Source organism: Pleurodeles waltl, chromosome 3_1, assembly GCF_031143425.1.
Source record: "Pleurodeles waltl isolate 20211129_DDA chromosome 3_1, aPleWal1.hap1.20221129, whole genome shotgun sequence".
In the NCBI taxonomy this organism is placed as follows: domain Eukaryota; kingdom Metazoa; phylum Chordata; class Amphibia; order Caudata; family Salamandridae; genus Pleurodeles; species Pleurodeles waltl.
In genome coordinates, this window is record NC_090440.1 from 1,946,832,611 (window position 1) to 1,946,846,800 (window position 14,190).

The 14,190-nt window shown below is 44.1% G+C and overlaps 1 protein-coding gene across 11 annotated transcripts in view; it reads right to left on the minus strand.

Moving 5' to 3' along the window:
- The window catches only part of GIT1 (GIT ArfGAP 1), a 258,163-nt gene that overhangs the window by 110,486 nt on the left and 133,487 nt on the right, over positions 1 to 14,190 (minus strand). For all 11 annotated transcript variants that reach the window (XM_069226252.1, XM_069226245.1, XM_069226243.1 and 8 more), the window contains exons 5-7: positions 6,120 to 6,206; positions 5,332 to 5,462; positions 3,351 to 3,445 (exon numbers count right to left, since the gene is read on the minus strand). In XM_069226252.1, the coding sequence (XP_069082353.1) occupies positions 3,351 to 3,445; positions 5,332 to 5,462; positions 6,120 to 6,206 (313 nt within the window). The remainder of the gene's footprint in view (positions 1 to 3,350; positions 3,446 to 5,331; positions 5,463 to 6,119; positions 6,207 to 14,190) is intronic.

Consider the following 14,190-nt stretch of genomic DNA (forward strand, 5'->3'; position numbering starts at 1 on the left):
ACCAGAAATCCTGAGGCAAGCAGGACTCCTCATGCGAATACTAGTATTAATTCCCTGTGCCGCGGTGCCTACAGTATCTAAAGCATACCGTATTAGTAATGGTTTATCCCTCAGCTACTAACTGCTGACCCTTTTTTCTGTGTTCTTCTCGGAGGTACTGCAGTAGCTCCTCCATTTCGTCCCAAAGAGCTCTATTTTTCCAGGCTAAGAGAGGCTGGAAATTGGCAATACACCAATGTTCGGCAGCCTGGGCTGCAACCTTTTTTCCCGCTGCATCTATCCGCTTGCTCGTCTTATCTGGAGGTGGTGTGTCTCCAGTGGCTTCTGAGTTGGCCCGTCTGTGTGCTGTAGTACAAACCAGAGAGTCAGGTGGTAGTCGACCGCTAATGAAAATAGGGCCAGATGGAGTAGGCTTGTACTTTTTGTCCACTTTTGGTCTGACTCCTCTAGACCTACTGGGGCCCTTAAAGATCTCATTATGCCTCAGTATACCCTTCAGTATGGGCAAATAGTGTGCGCCTTTGTGAGTGGATAATAGCATGTAAAAAAGGAACTCATCCTCCATTGGCTCCCTGTGTAATTCCACATTATAGAAGACTGCTTCATTTGCTATGACGTCCTGCTAACAGGGGTTCGTCCTCAAGGGGTGAAGGGCAAGCTGGGTTAAGATCAGGGTCATTGTTTATGTTAGGATCTGCATCATACATGCCCCATGGATCATCTCCTTGTGTACCCCCGTGTCCACCAGGCCAAAGCTTGGGATCTGGAGATGTAAGACACTGTCAGCATAGAGGATGAAGGGGTCAACTGCCTGGTCGGCACAGAGTTGAGTCAGCTCTGAAGGCTGCTCTCAATCCAAAGAGGTCAATGACGAAGGCTTGGACTTGGCAAGTGCTTTCAATGCCAGGCGAGAGGGTGGAGCTTCCGATGCAGTTTTCCAGATCTGACCATGTACAGATAGCATGGTGGACCAGTGACCTCAGATTGGGGACTGTTGAAGTTGTAGGTTTTTTAATGAGCTTAGATGGGAGGGGAGGGGCTGCAGTACTCATGGATTGAGTTGACAGAATATCCTGCAACTCCAAGTGTACCTCGAGGTCAGAGCTGGAGTTGCCATCAAGAGAGAAGGCCTCCTCTTCTTCGGTGTTTGGTTTCTCCTGGGCGTGCTCATCATCCAACATATCAGGAGTATCGCCCGTGGCCTTGTGAGACATTGAAAGGCGACAAGACCTGTGGTCCTGGAGAGCCTTCTTCGATTGAAAGCATCGGCACGCATCACAGACAGATTCTTTGTGGTCTGGGAAGAGACACAAATTACAGATCCAATTTTGCTCTGTGTGTGGGTATTTCACCTGACAACGTGGGGAGAATCTGAAGGGCATGTGTTCCATCACCGGTACTGCATTTTTGGAAGACTGCTAAAGTCGAAGTGTAGGCCCCTAAGAGTGGTGCCTGAAGGGGCTTTGGTTGAGCAAAGTCAAACTGGCGGAGTTTCTCAAGGAGCAGCAGACAGATAAGGTGCGAACAATAACATTACAACTGAGAATTTAACAGAACTAAAGAAATCAAACTGAAACTGAGTCAAAACACAAAGCGGAGGCACATACGTCCGAACCAGACGGCGGAGAAAAAACAATCTAACAATGAAGTCGATGTCCATGCGCATTATCACAGAGAGGAGGAGTCACTCAACCTTGTGAATCTAAAGACTTCTACGAAGAATAACAACATGCACAATTCCGAACCCAACACTGGATGCAGGAGTATGCAGAGCATGTGTATCTATTGCTACATTTGCCATCGAACATGCTTTTAGAATAGATTTAGCTGAAAGGTACATATGTCAATTTGAAAAGTTGTAGCAGATATACATAAACCACAGGTAGCATGTGTTGGGTGAGAACAGGGACAAACAAGCAGCAACTCGGACAATGGTAGATTCGCAAGGACAGTTATATAATAAGTGAGACTTAAATGAAGAGAGAGATAATGCAGAGTTTTTGAATCAACTGCAAACGCCACACCAAGGAGGTGGACCTTCAGTGTGGATTTGAATCTGAAAGTGTCAGGCCTGTGGTGATGAAGTGAGTTCTAGGAATGAGGGCAGAGCACATTAAACAGTGGAGCAAGAAAAGTATGCTCACAGCTATGTTGATGACTGTCTATAGCGTGAAAAACAGAACTTTTTAAGTCCAATTAATAGACAGTAGTAGCCCAACAGCTCATGACTAGATAAGTAATGATGAACTTGGCAGCAAGATATATATGGGGTGTGGATGGGTCATTCCACTGCTTACTAGGTATCTGACTGACCCAGGGATTTCACGGTGGTATTTTGGTTTATTGAAGGAAGTTGCTGGGGTGATAACAGCTATTAAAAACTGTCATCAAATCATCACTTGTGAAGCGTGCCTTTATAATCATAGGACAGGAAAAGAAAAGGCTTTACATTGTATCACAGTGACATAGATGGTAAAGTATCAAAGATGCCAGAGGCTCTTACACAATTAATAACATTGTGCTTGGTGGCAATAAATCAGTCTCTAGTTTAGCATCTCACATCCCAAGGACCCAGCGCTTGATGGCTACAGACCATCCAGTAATTTGAAAGAAGAGCACGTTCATATGTCACTGCTCCCATAATGTATTTATGGAGTTTCAGTTATATTATTAATTAAAACTAATAATATGCAAAAAACATAACATGACATAAATCCTAAAACATTGCTGGAATCTACTGATTTATTAAATCGGTTTGTGTTTTTCTGCATATTGTTATGTTTAGGTTTATGAACTTGTTTAAAGAAAACAAACAATTGGTGCCTTCTTGGAAAAATATACTTCTAGACACATTTTGGCTGTGAGAGAGCTACAATCCTTGAAACAAAACAGTGGGCAGAAGTCTGTTCATCTTGTTCTGGTTGATGACTTTTTAAAAGGACTGCTTTACAATTTTCTGATATTTTATGTTTAAACAAAACGTAAACAATGTTAGTTTGACGTTCAAAGTACACCTGGTTATACCCCCAAAATAATTTCCAAGTGCTTATGCTCAAGGTGTTGTAAGTGGTCACCCAGTACTATTAAGGAGTGTACTAAGGGTGAGAGGGAGGTGGCAGTGGGAGTAGATACTGTTTCTATGAAACATATTTCCTTTGAAAGGAGCAAGAAATGCTCTTCCAGTTAATATGAACAAGCGTATCCATGGGTCAGCGGCGAAGCCTTCCTCTCATGGGTGCACCCACTGTTCATCCCACTGCAAGTATCACACATGACACTGACTGTTAGCATGTGTCAGTTCCTGGATCCCATACTGTAAGGAAAGATGCTATGGTATTTGGGCCACTCACCTGGTTTACGCCCGCACAGATAAAATGCCAGTCTGTCCGTCAATTCATACTGACCCTCTACCAACCGGTCAGCCAGCTCATTGTGCCCTGCTTGCCTGCAGAAAAAGGACACATGATTGTAAGTCAAAAGTACTGCATACAGTAAAAGGAGCACATCAGCAGCACTGCAATAAGTTATTCAGTTAGCAAAAGTGGTGACAAGCAGGGGAACCTAGAGAAACTGGTAGAAAGACAGTCTTGGGAGTCCTTACAAGCAAAGGGCACAGATTATTCATTTGGTGACTATGTGGACAAAAAGGAGAATCTGGAAGGAATACTGTACCCAGGGCCTGTGAAGAATCCTTGAGGCATGGGTGCCAGGGGGCTCAATGTATTTACTGTACAATGTTGGCCGCAGGAGTTAAAGAGATTGGTGGGATAAGGATATTGCCTTGAGTGTATGTGCACTGATGCTAGGGCTCTTGTAGGGACAGTTCTCAGGAGAATTAAACAGCCATATACGCCCTGATTCACAATACTGCTGACTGCCAAATGAGGTTCAGTCATCTTGAATAAACACGCCCACCTGTCGCGTAGGTTCTCATTAGGGGAATGAGGCTACTGGATTTGGGCGGTAGGATCGCCTGGGTTGTGGCTAGTGAGTACAATTCCACACCACGTGACACCTGTCTGCCTAATTCGGGTTTTCCGGCTAACTAGCAGCACCTGAACGAGATGATTGTGGCAACCGGGCTTATGGCAAGATAGACTCCCCAGGGAATTGTGGTACATCAGATCTCATCCCTTTCTCTCACATGCCAAGATATCACTCAGGTAAAGACAACAGAGGCAGAATATATTTCAATAAGCATTTATTAAAATATCTGCATCTTAAATAAAAGCATGTGCATAGCAATAACAAGAATGATGAAAAACAATAGGAGCAGGCATGTGACTAAAAGTGTAAAACACAAAAACTGTTTTACCATGCTGTCTGAACAGGGGAGTGGATCTATAAACCCTCACCTACGCTAAGTATGAGCACACCATACTAAGCCTAATCTGTCCTTTGGATTTCCCCCTGATACAACATTATCCCTCATATCTGGAGCAGAAGCCTGAAGTCTAGATAGACTCTGTCCCCATCAGGATTCGGTCCTCTAAGCAGGTAGCTGTAATGAAGCTTGTATCAAATCAGCATACAATTGTGGTCATCTGGCTGGAATCTCCCTCTAATGTGTCTGGGACAACGGGGTGTTTTATACTACAACAGCGAACATTCTAAGAAATGGCCCCCACGTACGAGTGTGTGTTTTTCTACGAATATTGGAGACACAGCACACCACGTTTGTCGGCAACCCTATCTAACTGTAGGTGAAAGAACAATAAGATAGAGAAAATCAAACAGCACCGCAAATGTAGCTGTTTCTAGAAAAATAAAGCAATGCCGAATAAAATGTAATAGGGTTAAAGTGCACAGTGGCAGGCCTAGTTAGCTAAAATAACGTGTCTAAAACGTGGCTAAAATAACTATACAACACATCCCCATAACACAAGCAGTCACCTGTGAAGTACACTACAAATCCCTAAAAAAAAAAGTCCTGTAGTTTCAGGACTGTCATAAGATTTCAGAAAATGAAGATCGTACATCTGCAGACATTTGTACCAACAGTGCTCACACAGACGGTCATTCGCCTTAGAATTACATTCAGGACTCCTGCCAAACTTGATCAAAGTGTTCTACCGTTACTCAATGCCTCACTGTGTCCAAGTAGAAGTCGGCTTTCTTTGCTTCTGGCCATGCCATTCAGATGAAGCAGAGATGGAGACAGTGCTGCCTCAATAACTTATCGCCTCCAGCAGCCCTTCTTTCATTCAACACCTACCAGGTTTGGGGTCGAAAGTTCAGTGCCCTTGTGTGTGCAGCCTATACCGCTCCTCTGGCTCCTGCTTGTACCACAACTTTCCTACATCTCTGCTAGCAGTGAGATTCTGTGCTTACCTTGCATAGTCGATGGGGGTCCTGCCGTTGACATCAGGAGCTCCTGGGTCAGCTCCATAGACTACCAGCAGTTCAGCCTGGAGAATCTGTCCTGCCTTGGCAGCCACATGAAGAGGGGTGGTTCCTTTTTCCTGTAAGCCACAAGGAGACAAAATCAGTTAATAGTAACCCACAAAACTATGGTTTGCATCTTGTGGCAGATCAACAAAAGCGATAAACCCCACAACCAGACACTTTCAACCAATGAATGTGTATTGGAATGAGGGTACTATGAAGCATCTCAACATGATTTTAATATTCACCAGACACAACACAAATTGAATATCCCAAAGGCAACAGTCAACCTTATTACAAACTCAACCCATTTACAGACCTTTAAAGGTTGAAAGTGTAGTTAGCCAGGTGATGTTTCAAACTTGTGACCCACAAGTTCTAAGAAAATCTCTGCAAGACATGCAGTATAGCCCAGTCATGAACTACCGCCCTGGTTTGGTGGCATTGATACACCAGTGTCCTTCAGTTTAAGGACCGGATCTGGCTGTATCAGTACCAATAAGAGGTGAACAATTCAAATGTACATAATCTTCACCTTAGCTTAGAACATTACACCTGCGATGTGACAAGGTGCACTACAAAGCCAACTTTTTAGCAGGACCTGAGGACTTCTAAGGTCAAGGGAATATTTTATTCCCATCGCACTTCTAAAACGAGTCTGGTAGGGGAGCAGCATAAAAATATTTTTCGTTCATCAGTTACCTCGATTATGAATGGCATTAATAACAAATTACCGGGTGGAAGAAGTTGGCCTGAGCACCAAGGGACAACAGCCGAAGGCAAGTCTCCAGACTCCCCGTCCGAACACTGGAGTGAAGTTGCTGAAAGAAAAAAGTTACAAGTGTTTCTAGCACAAAGTACATCCACATTTAACAGTCTGTCACCCATAAAAGCACAGAGTGTTCCTCTCAGAGGTCTTGATTTGAGCCCCATGCACAGACCCTGCAACCAGGCTATTTTTCAAATGCATAGAACTTGGCAGATGACAAAGTCCACAGGATATCCGATGTGATCTCTCCATGGTCTACTAGACATAACGTTTCTGCATGGTCGTCAGGTTTACCCCTGCTTACCCTTTACTGTTGCTTCCTTGGGAATATCTTGGGCCCATTTAACATATTTACCTTCTTGTTTCCTCACATCTGAGAGAAAACAGTTTGTCACATTCACTACTTCATTTAAAAAACATTCCCAGGTTTCAATGTATTCTCATAATGATTACTTGAATGCAGAAAAATTGGTACCTGACAATATGACAGTAAGAACTGTGTCACATCTGCCTATCACTATAGAGGAATCGGATATAAATTATTGGATACCGCAGGATATCAAACATAAAAAACGCTGTAGGGACAGTATACTGATAATATTTAAAATTCCAATGTTCAGTCTTAGTAAGACTCTAAGCCATAACTTCTCATGAAATGCATATACAGTGGGCTGAAGATGCACACATGCCACACTGCCCAACAGGTAGATGGCGAAACTATGGGAACTTGCAAAGTGTTGGAGAATGAGTAATAAGAACTGAGGCTGAAAGGGAATCACCAGAAATGTCCTACTGTTATGAACTCCAGAATGACTAAACTCATCAACAGCAAACCTCATCACCCAATACTTGATTTGTAAAAGAATAAGTGCCAGGGACAAAAGCTTTGCTCAGAAACCTACAGCTGGTGCTACTGAATGTTTTCCTGTCGAGTACCAAGGCTGCATAGTCTTGATTCCACTTCATGCCTCTTTAATCCCCTATCCAACCCTCCCTGCTCCTTGATCTCATTAATTTAGGTTCCTGCTTTTGCCCTTTGTCATGGTGTTTCCTCCTTTACTTATTTTTCACGCTTGTGTGTATTTAAAAACGTTGGGGATGATGAAGATGGGCCCTCAGTTAACTGGAATGCTCATATCGGAGGAAGGAGGGTTTGATAAGAATAGGCTTCACCTCCCCGTTCATAAAATAAAAAATGGCCCAGCGTAATTGTTGCACCTGGTCATTTTTGCAGGGTCATCCCTAATCTTTTTGCCTCCTTCCTCCTAATTTTTCTGACCAGATTTTGTTGGCTTTAGCACTCTGGCCACTTTACCACTGCTAATTGTGCTAAAGTGCACATGCTCTCTGTGTAAACTGAACTGTTGAGTGGTTCATCCATGATTGGTATATTTGATTTACTGGTAAGTCCCTAGTAAAGTGCACTAGAGGTGTCCTAGGCCTGTAAATCAAATCCTACTAATAGGCCTGCCGCACTGATTGTGCCACCCACATGAGTAGCCTTGTAAACATGGCTCAGACCTGCCACTGGAGTGTCTGTGTGTGCAGTTTTAAACTTCTAGTTCGACTTGGCAAGTGTATCCACTTGCCAGGCCTAAACCTTCCCTTTTTATACATATAAGGCACCCCAAAGGTAGGCCCTAGGTAGCCCCATGGGCAGGGTGCAGTGTATGTTAAAGGTGGGACATGTACTGATGTGCTTTACATGTCCTACCAGTGAAATACTGCCAAATTCGGATTTCACTGTTGCAAGGCCTATCTCTCTCATAGGTTAACAAGGGGGCTGCCTTTAAATATTCTTACAGTATAGTTTCCCTTTGAGAGCAGATAGAATTATGGAAATTAGGGTCTCTGAACTCACAATTTAAAAATACGTCTTTTGGTAAAGTTGTTTTTTAAATTGTCTGTTTGAAAATGGCACTTTTAGAAAGTGGGCATTTTCTTGCTTAAACCATTCTGTGCCTCTGCCTGCCTGTGAATTCCACGTCTGGGTCAGACTGACAGTTGGGCTGTTCTGAACTCCCTCTAGACAGTGACACAAAGGGAGCTGGGGTGTGGTCGGCATATCCTGATGGGCCAATGGGCTAGAGTGGAGGGAGGAGTGGTCACTTACACCTGAAAGAGATGTGCCTGCCCTCACACAATGCAGTCTCCTTCCCCCTGGAGTGTGTCTGGTTCCAGGCCTGGTCAAGGGAGGATCGTGTCAACCACAGAGACTCTTCTTTGAAGTTTGCCTACTTCAAAGGCAGGACTGGTTATAAGTAGTTGACCCAAAACCCCAGATTTTTAGAATATGTCTGGAATCAAGAGGAACATCTGCCAAGAACAAGAGCTGAAGATCTAAAGGAGGAGTACTTCCCCTTTGCTGGGTTGGCCTGCAGTTGCTGCTTCTGCCTTAAAAGAGAGCAAAGGGTGAACTTTGCTGTGTATCCTGCTTGAGAAAGTTCTCCAAGGGCTTGGAGTAGAGCTTGCCTCCTTTTGGAATTCTCAGGGATATCAAAGACTTCAGTTTCATCTGCCTACAGCACTGGGAACTGTGTGTTTTGTGCTGTTCAAGAGGAAAATCCTCAACATTGTCAACGACACTGCTGACCTGCACAGCGACTTGCCGATGCCGCACAGCACTGCACTGCACTGCTCCGCTTCACACTTGAACCCTGGTCTCACCGACGCTATCATCTGACATCGCCACTGGCTGCTGCTCGCACCGTGACATGTGGGCCACAAACTCCGGCATCGGCATGCTCACACCACAGCCTGGGCATCCCCAACGCCACCACTCCTGCTGACACTGGCACCGCTGTCTGCACTGTGGCCTATGGATACTGTTCGCGAGATGCACGCAGCACTGTCCAGTCCTGCAGCCCCGGTCCACCGACGCCAGCACCATCAACTCTAGTGTCGTCAACAGACGTCGCTGTCTGCACCGTGGACGCCGCACAGAGCCTGTCCCGCACTGCTGACTTGGGCCTACCGACCACAGGACTTCAGCAAAGACGATGCCACTGCCTGCACTGTGACCTGATGACACCGCATGTCGCACTTCACACTGCAGCCCTGGTCTCAGCGGCATCACTGGATGCTGCCACTGAGCCGCTGCCTGCACCGTAGCCTGTGGGCAACACAGGTCGCATCGTCCCGATTTCGCACCGCAGTCCTGACGCTATCCACGCCAGAGCTCCTGAATTCATCAGCCGGAAGCCCGATCTGCAACGCATGTGACTTCAAGGGCCTGACCAGCCCGGCACCGACTCCGGAACCGACGCCGCGCCGACACTCTTCAGATCTCATTGCGAGGGTCATGACGCCCTGCATTTCCAAGGTACTGTTTGCAGGTCTTCGCGACGCCGTGGCCGGCCTGAACTGTTGGTTTTGTTGATCGCGACGCTGTGATAGCCCCAGGTGGAGCTATCGACTTCAAGGAACTATATTTTCAAGGTAATTCTTGCCAAATTCATATCCTTATTACTGTGTGTTGGATATTTCTCGTTTTGGTCTTGTTTTATATAGATAAATATTGGCTATTTTTCTAAAGCTGGTGTGGTATCCTTTTGTAGTGTTTCCAAGGGGATGAGCAGGGGTTATCTGAGTTGGGTATCTCCCTTATCCGGACTAGAGTGACTGGAACTAGAGAACCAATTTCTAACAGTAAGCTTCAGAGAAATTCAAAATATAGATAAAAAATGTAACGAACATTTGCAATGCAGTTGGTCTTGCATTTGCTTGAGTTAGAGCTATTGGCATTGTAAATTCATAACTGGACTTTTCTTGCCACATAAATTGGTCACCCCTACCTCCTTATGTCGTCTTTTCCTGACACAATTCCAACGGCACTGCACAGAACTAAAGCACCTCCATTTACCTTCTCCCTCTATGTGCAGTCAAAAATGAAAATGTTGCCGTTTAGCATCTTAATTTAAATCTGCTATGCTAATTCTAACATAATACCACATTCATCACCCCACCATCATAGTTGCTGGCTGGCTAGCATAATTCCTCCAAAAATATACACAAGACAGTCACAGAGGAGAAATAAACTAGAAGGGTCACCCAAACATATCAAGAGTGTTCAAACAGTCATCATGTAATAAGGATGTTAAGTTGGCCAGAATCATGGTCATAATTGTAATAAGGAGAGATTATTAAAACATATACCATTATCATATAAACCTTTTTTAGAAATAAACTTTGGCATTAGACTGTAATGCTCAAAAAAGCCCCTAGAGGGCACCATAACAAAACTATCACTAGTGAGAAACATGATCATGAAACCATATTGTTAGCCCTTAGAGGCCATAACCCCATGGATAAAGCAGGAGAACGTTATGCAGTGTAACCATATTAATAACCCTTGGAGCGTTTTGAGGGCTAACAGGCCTACTGCAATAATATTACAAACAAAGCCTTGAAAACAGAACTTGTCTCAGCTGTAAAACAAACGCTGTAGACATTAAAAAGCTTAAACGACACTGAATGGTGGAAAGGGTCATTTTTTTTTTTGAGTCCCCGCTAAAATAGTGTGGGGACCCAGAGATGATGTAGACTGAAAGAGCACACTGTGGTCAATGTTTTGAAGGTGTTTCCATTGTTCTAGAACCACCACAGGCTGAGTGATGAGCAAACATGTTTTGTAAACGTAATGCCCTGCAAAGCATTATGGGGCAAGTTTCCGTGCCACAAATATTTTAGCATGTTGATATGATTGTAATGCATTGAACAGCCCCTAGAGGACGCCACAATGAAAATAGCATTTGTAAGAAACATGGTCATGTAACTATATAGTCGGTCCCTAGAGAGCATAACCACACAAAAAGAAAATGGCAGAAAGTAATGCACTGTAACCATATATTTAGCCCCTAGAGAGTGTAGTGCATTATACATTTTCGGGGCTAGAAGGCCTACTGCAACAATAATAGAAACAAGGCCCTTAAAAAACAACTCTCAACTGTAATACAAAAGTTTCAGCAATGAAAGCTTAAAAAGACACTGAATGATGTGAGGGGTTATTATTTTGTGGTCCCCACTTAAGTAGTGTGGGGACCTAGAGATGGCCTAAATGGAAAGTGTGTGTCATGTTTAAAGTGTTTTGTAAAAGTAATGCCCTACAAAGCATTATGGGGCACATTTCCCAAGTGCAGTGAATATTATAGTATTGGCTCTCCCGTTGTGCTGGGACAGCCGCTTTCGCTTTGAGGATTTCTGTTTTACATAATGCATTTACCAATTTCAAGGGTTTTAAGGGGAAAGCTGCAAGAAATGACTGATTAGGTAGCTGTGCACAATGTGGCCAGCGCCCCAAAACCACTGATCGAGTTCACACTGTTGTGCCTGTTCGTGCTGTGAGCACTATGCAGCATAAAGGGCAGACACAAAAGAAAAAAGCAATAGTTTGCCCATTGCCCACGCTGAAGTATATCGGCAATCGTGCAATAATCCATGTAACAGGGGGAGTCTGCAAGGCGTGACAAAACAGCCTCAAGGCGGGTTCAAATGTACAGTATTTAAGACTGACATCAAGTGATTTTTGAAAGGCAAGCCCAGGAACGAATGAAAGTGCACTCGACCTAAAAAGTGCACATCATTAAGTTCCACTGAGGTATGGGTCTGTGGGAGTACAGGGAGAGCAAGCAGTGTACCTGCAGGGTAAGCACTCGCACAGGTGCGCTGCTTAATTACCCTAGGCAAGCAGCGTACCTGGGTATAGAGTGAGATATGTGCCTGTTTGAGTGTAGTACATGTGTGAGTGCAGGGTGATTGGTTTGAGTGCAAGTGGGTGGGTCTGTCCATGTGAGCATAGAATAAGGTGCATCTTTATGAGTGAAGGTAAGAGGTGTGGATGTAGGTGTGCAGGGTGAGCAGAGTGCCTGACTGCATGGTTTACATGTGTATATTAAGTGCAGGTTGAGTGGAGTGATCGGTATGACGGTAGGGCAAGTAGGATATCTGAGTGACTTCAGGGGGTATCTTTACGAGTATAGGGTTAGTTGTGCTAGTGTGAGTACATTTCGAATAGTGTTCCGAGTGCCTGGTTTCAGTGTGTTTTTTTAAATACATGGGGAATGGAGTGGATGAAGGGGTCTGTCTCTAAGCTGAGAGTTAGATGTGTCTGCGTGAGTTGCAGGGCGACAAGCATACATGCATAAGTAAAGTTGTCTGTTTATACAAGAAAAGAGTGAGTGATGCATCTGCAAGACCAGGATGAGAGGTGTGCTTCTGTGATTGAAAGGTGCTGAACATTTAAGCCAGAACTACTGCCGTTGCCAATACTTATTTTTTGTTACATGGTCTAGAAGGGGATGCAGGTTATAAACGGAGTGTCTGCCATCCACTGAAACTGCTTTGGCAAGAGGGAATACAATTTTTGGAGAATCCCTGGGTGACTTAATCCCACAAGATGCCCTGGCCATTATAAAATATTTTGTCATCCATCTTATGACTTGTTCCCAAGTACGTTCCTCGAACTCTGTATCTTCTGCGTCCTTTTGGCTCCACTCTACTAATGCGGTTTGCTTTTATTTGCTGTGTCACTGCTTCTCTGATCTGAATATGGACTGATTTTTGAAGGTGCTGCTTAAAGAAACTTTAGTCATCACACATTAAAATCCTTACCTCAGAAGCATTGTATACTGAAATACATATTTTACTTTGCTTTTTCACTGCAGGTTTACGTATGACTCAAATGCAAAACAGAACAACTGTCTTTGAAAACACTTGTTTAATTTTTTGAAAACACATCAGACAAATCAGTACTAAGCGCTATATTGCGGAATTATGTAAAGCATATGGATCTATACAACATTCATGCCGTAAAAGGAAGAGTTTCCTCACCTTTTTCTAAACTGAACGCACACTTTCCTTGTGTGTTGTACAAAAGTCATCAATGTAAGTCCCAGAACTGCTAATCGTGTATCAGACAAAAAAAAAAAAGAGACAGCCAGAAACAAACCCATGTCTGTTGAGACCAGTGGTGGCTCCTTCGCTACAGTGGAGTAGCACCGCCCCCCCCAACCGCTGCAAATCCTTTAACAATGAAAGGATAATAAACCAGGTTTATTATCCTTTCATTGTTAAAGGGGTAGGGCATTGGTGATGACAGGATGAGGGGAGTGCACTGTGCACTTCCCTCAGTGCGCATGTATGTTTGGTCTGCCATCTCGGGCCCGCCAAACACGTATGCGAGGTACGCTATCTCCACCCCGGTACTGTGCTGCCGACTGGAGAGAGCTGGCACAGGCTCCCAGTCTGCCTGGGAGCGCCCTGGAGAGGTAGGGAAACAATGTCAACAAGTGAAAGCAGGCCCTAAGCAGTGTGAACCAAATTATAAAAATTTACAACACAAATTGCCAATTTAACCCAATCTAGGATCCAGCCATATACTTTAATGCATAAGTCAGCATTTTCTGGTCACAGACAAAATTGAAATTAAGGCTAAGAGAAATTCCGTAGTGCCAGCGTTTTCAGATTACACTTGTTCCTCTAAATTCCTGGAGGTACGCCTTTATGCCAGTTTTATCATGGGAACAACAAGGACAACTAACTAGATAGACAGCAATTATTCGCTGCATTTGTGGCTTTTTGTTGCATTTATTTTATCCGGGAAATGTGTCCTTGCATCCAAAATGGGCACGAGGATACATTTTGCACAAAAACATTGCGCTAAAAGGTGTTTTTTTAAACTGTGCCTTTTTTGTGGAATTTTGCATAATTATGCCAAAACTAATTATGCAGATGTTGCACACCCACAGTTAAAATTTGCATTTTGCAAGCAGAAAAGAACAAACATTCATCGGTTTCCTGGCCAATATGCAGGTGATATCTGTAGCCACTAACACTTTGCCGTTTTACAGAATAAAGGTAGAAAGCTCCTTCGGTTAGACACATAGGGATAGGGGCAACACAAACCATATACTCCAAAAGTGGAATGCGAACCACGAATGGACCCCAAACCTATGTGACCTTGTAGAGGGTCGCTGGGACTGTAAGAAAACAGTTAGGGTTAGAAAAATAGCCCACCCCAAGACCCTGAAAAGTGAGTG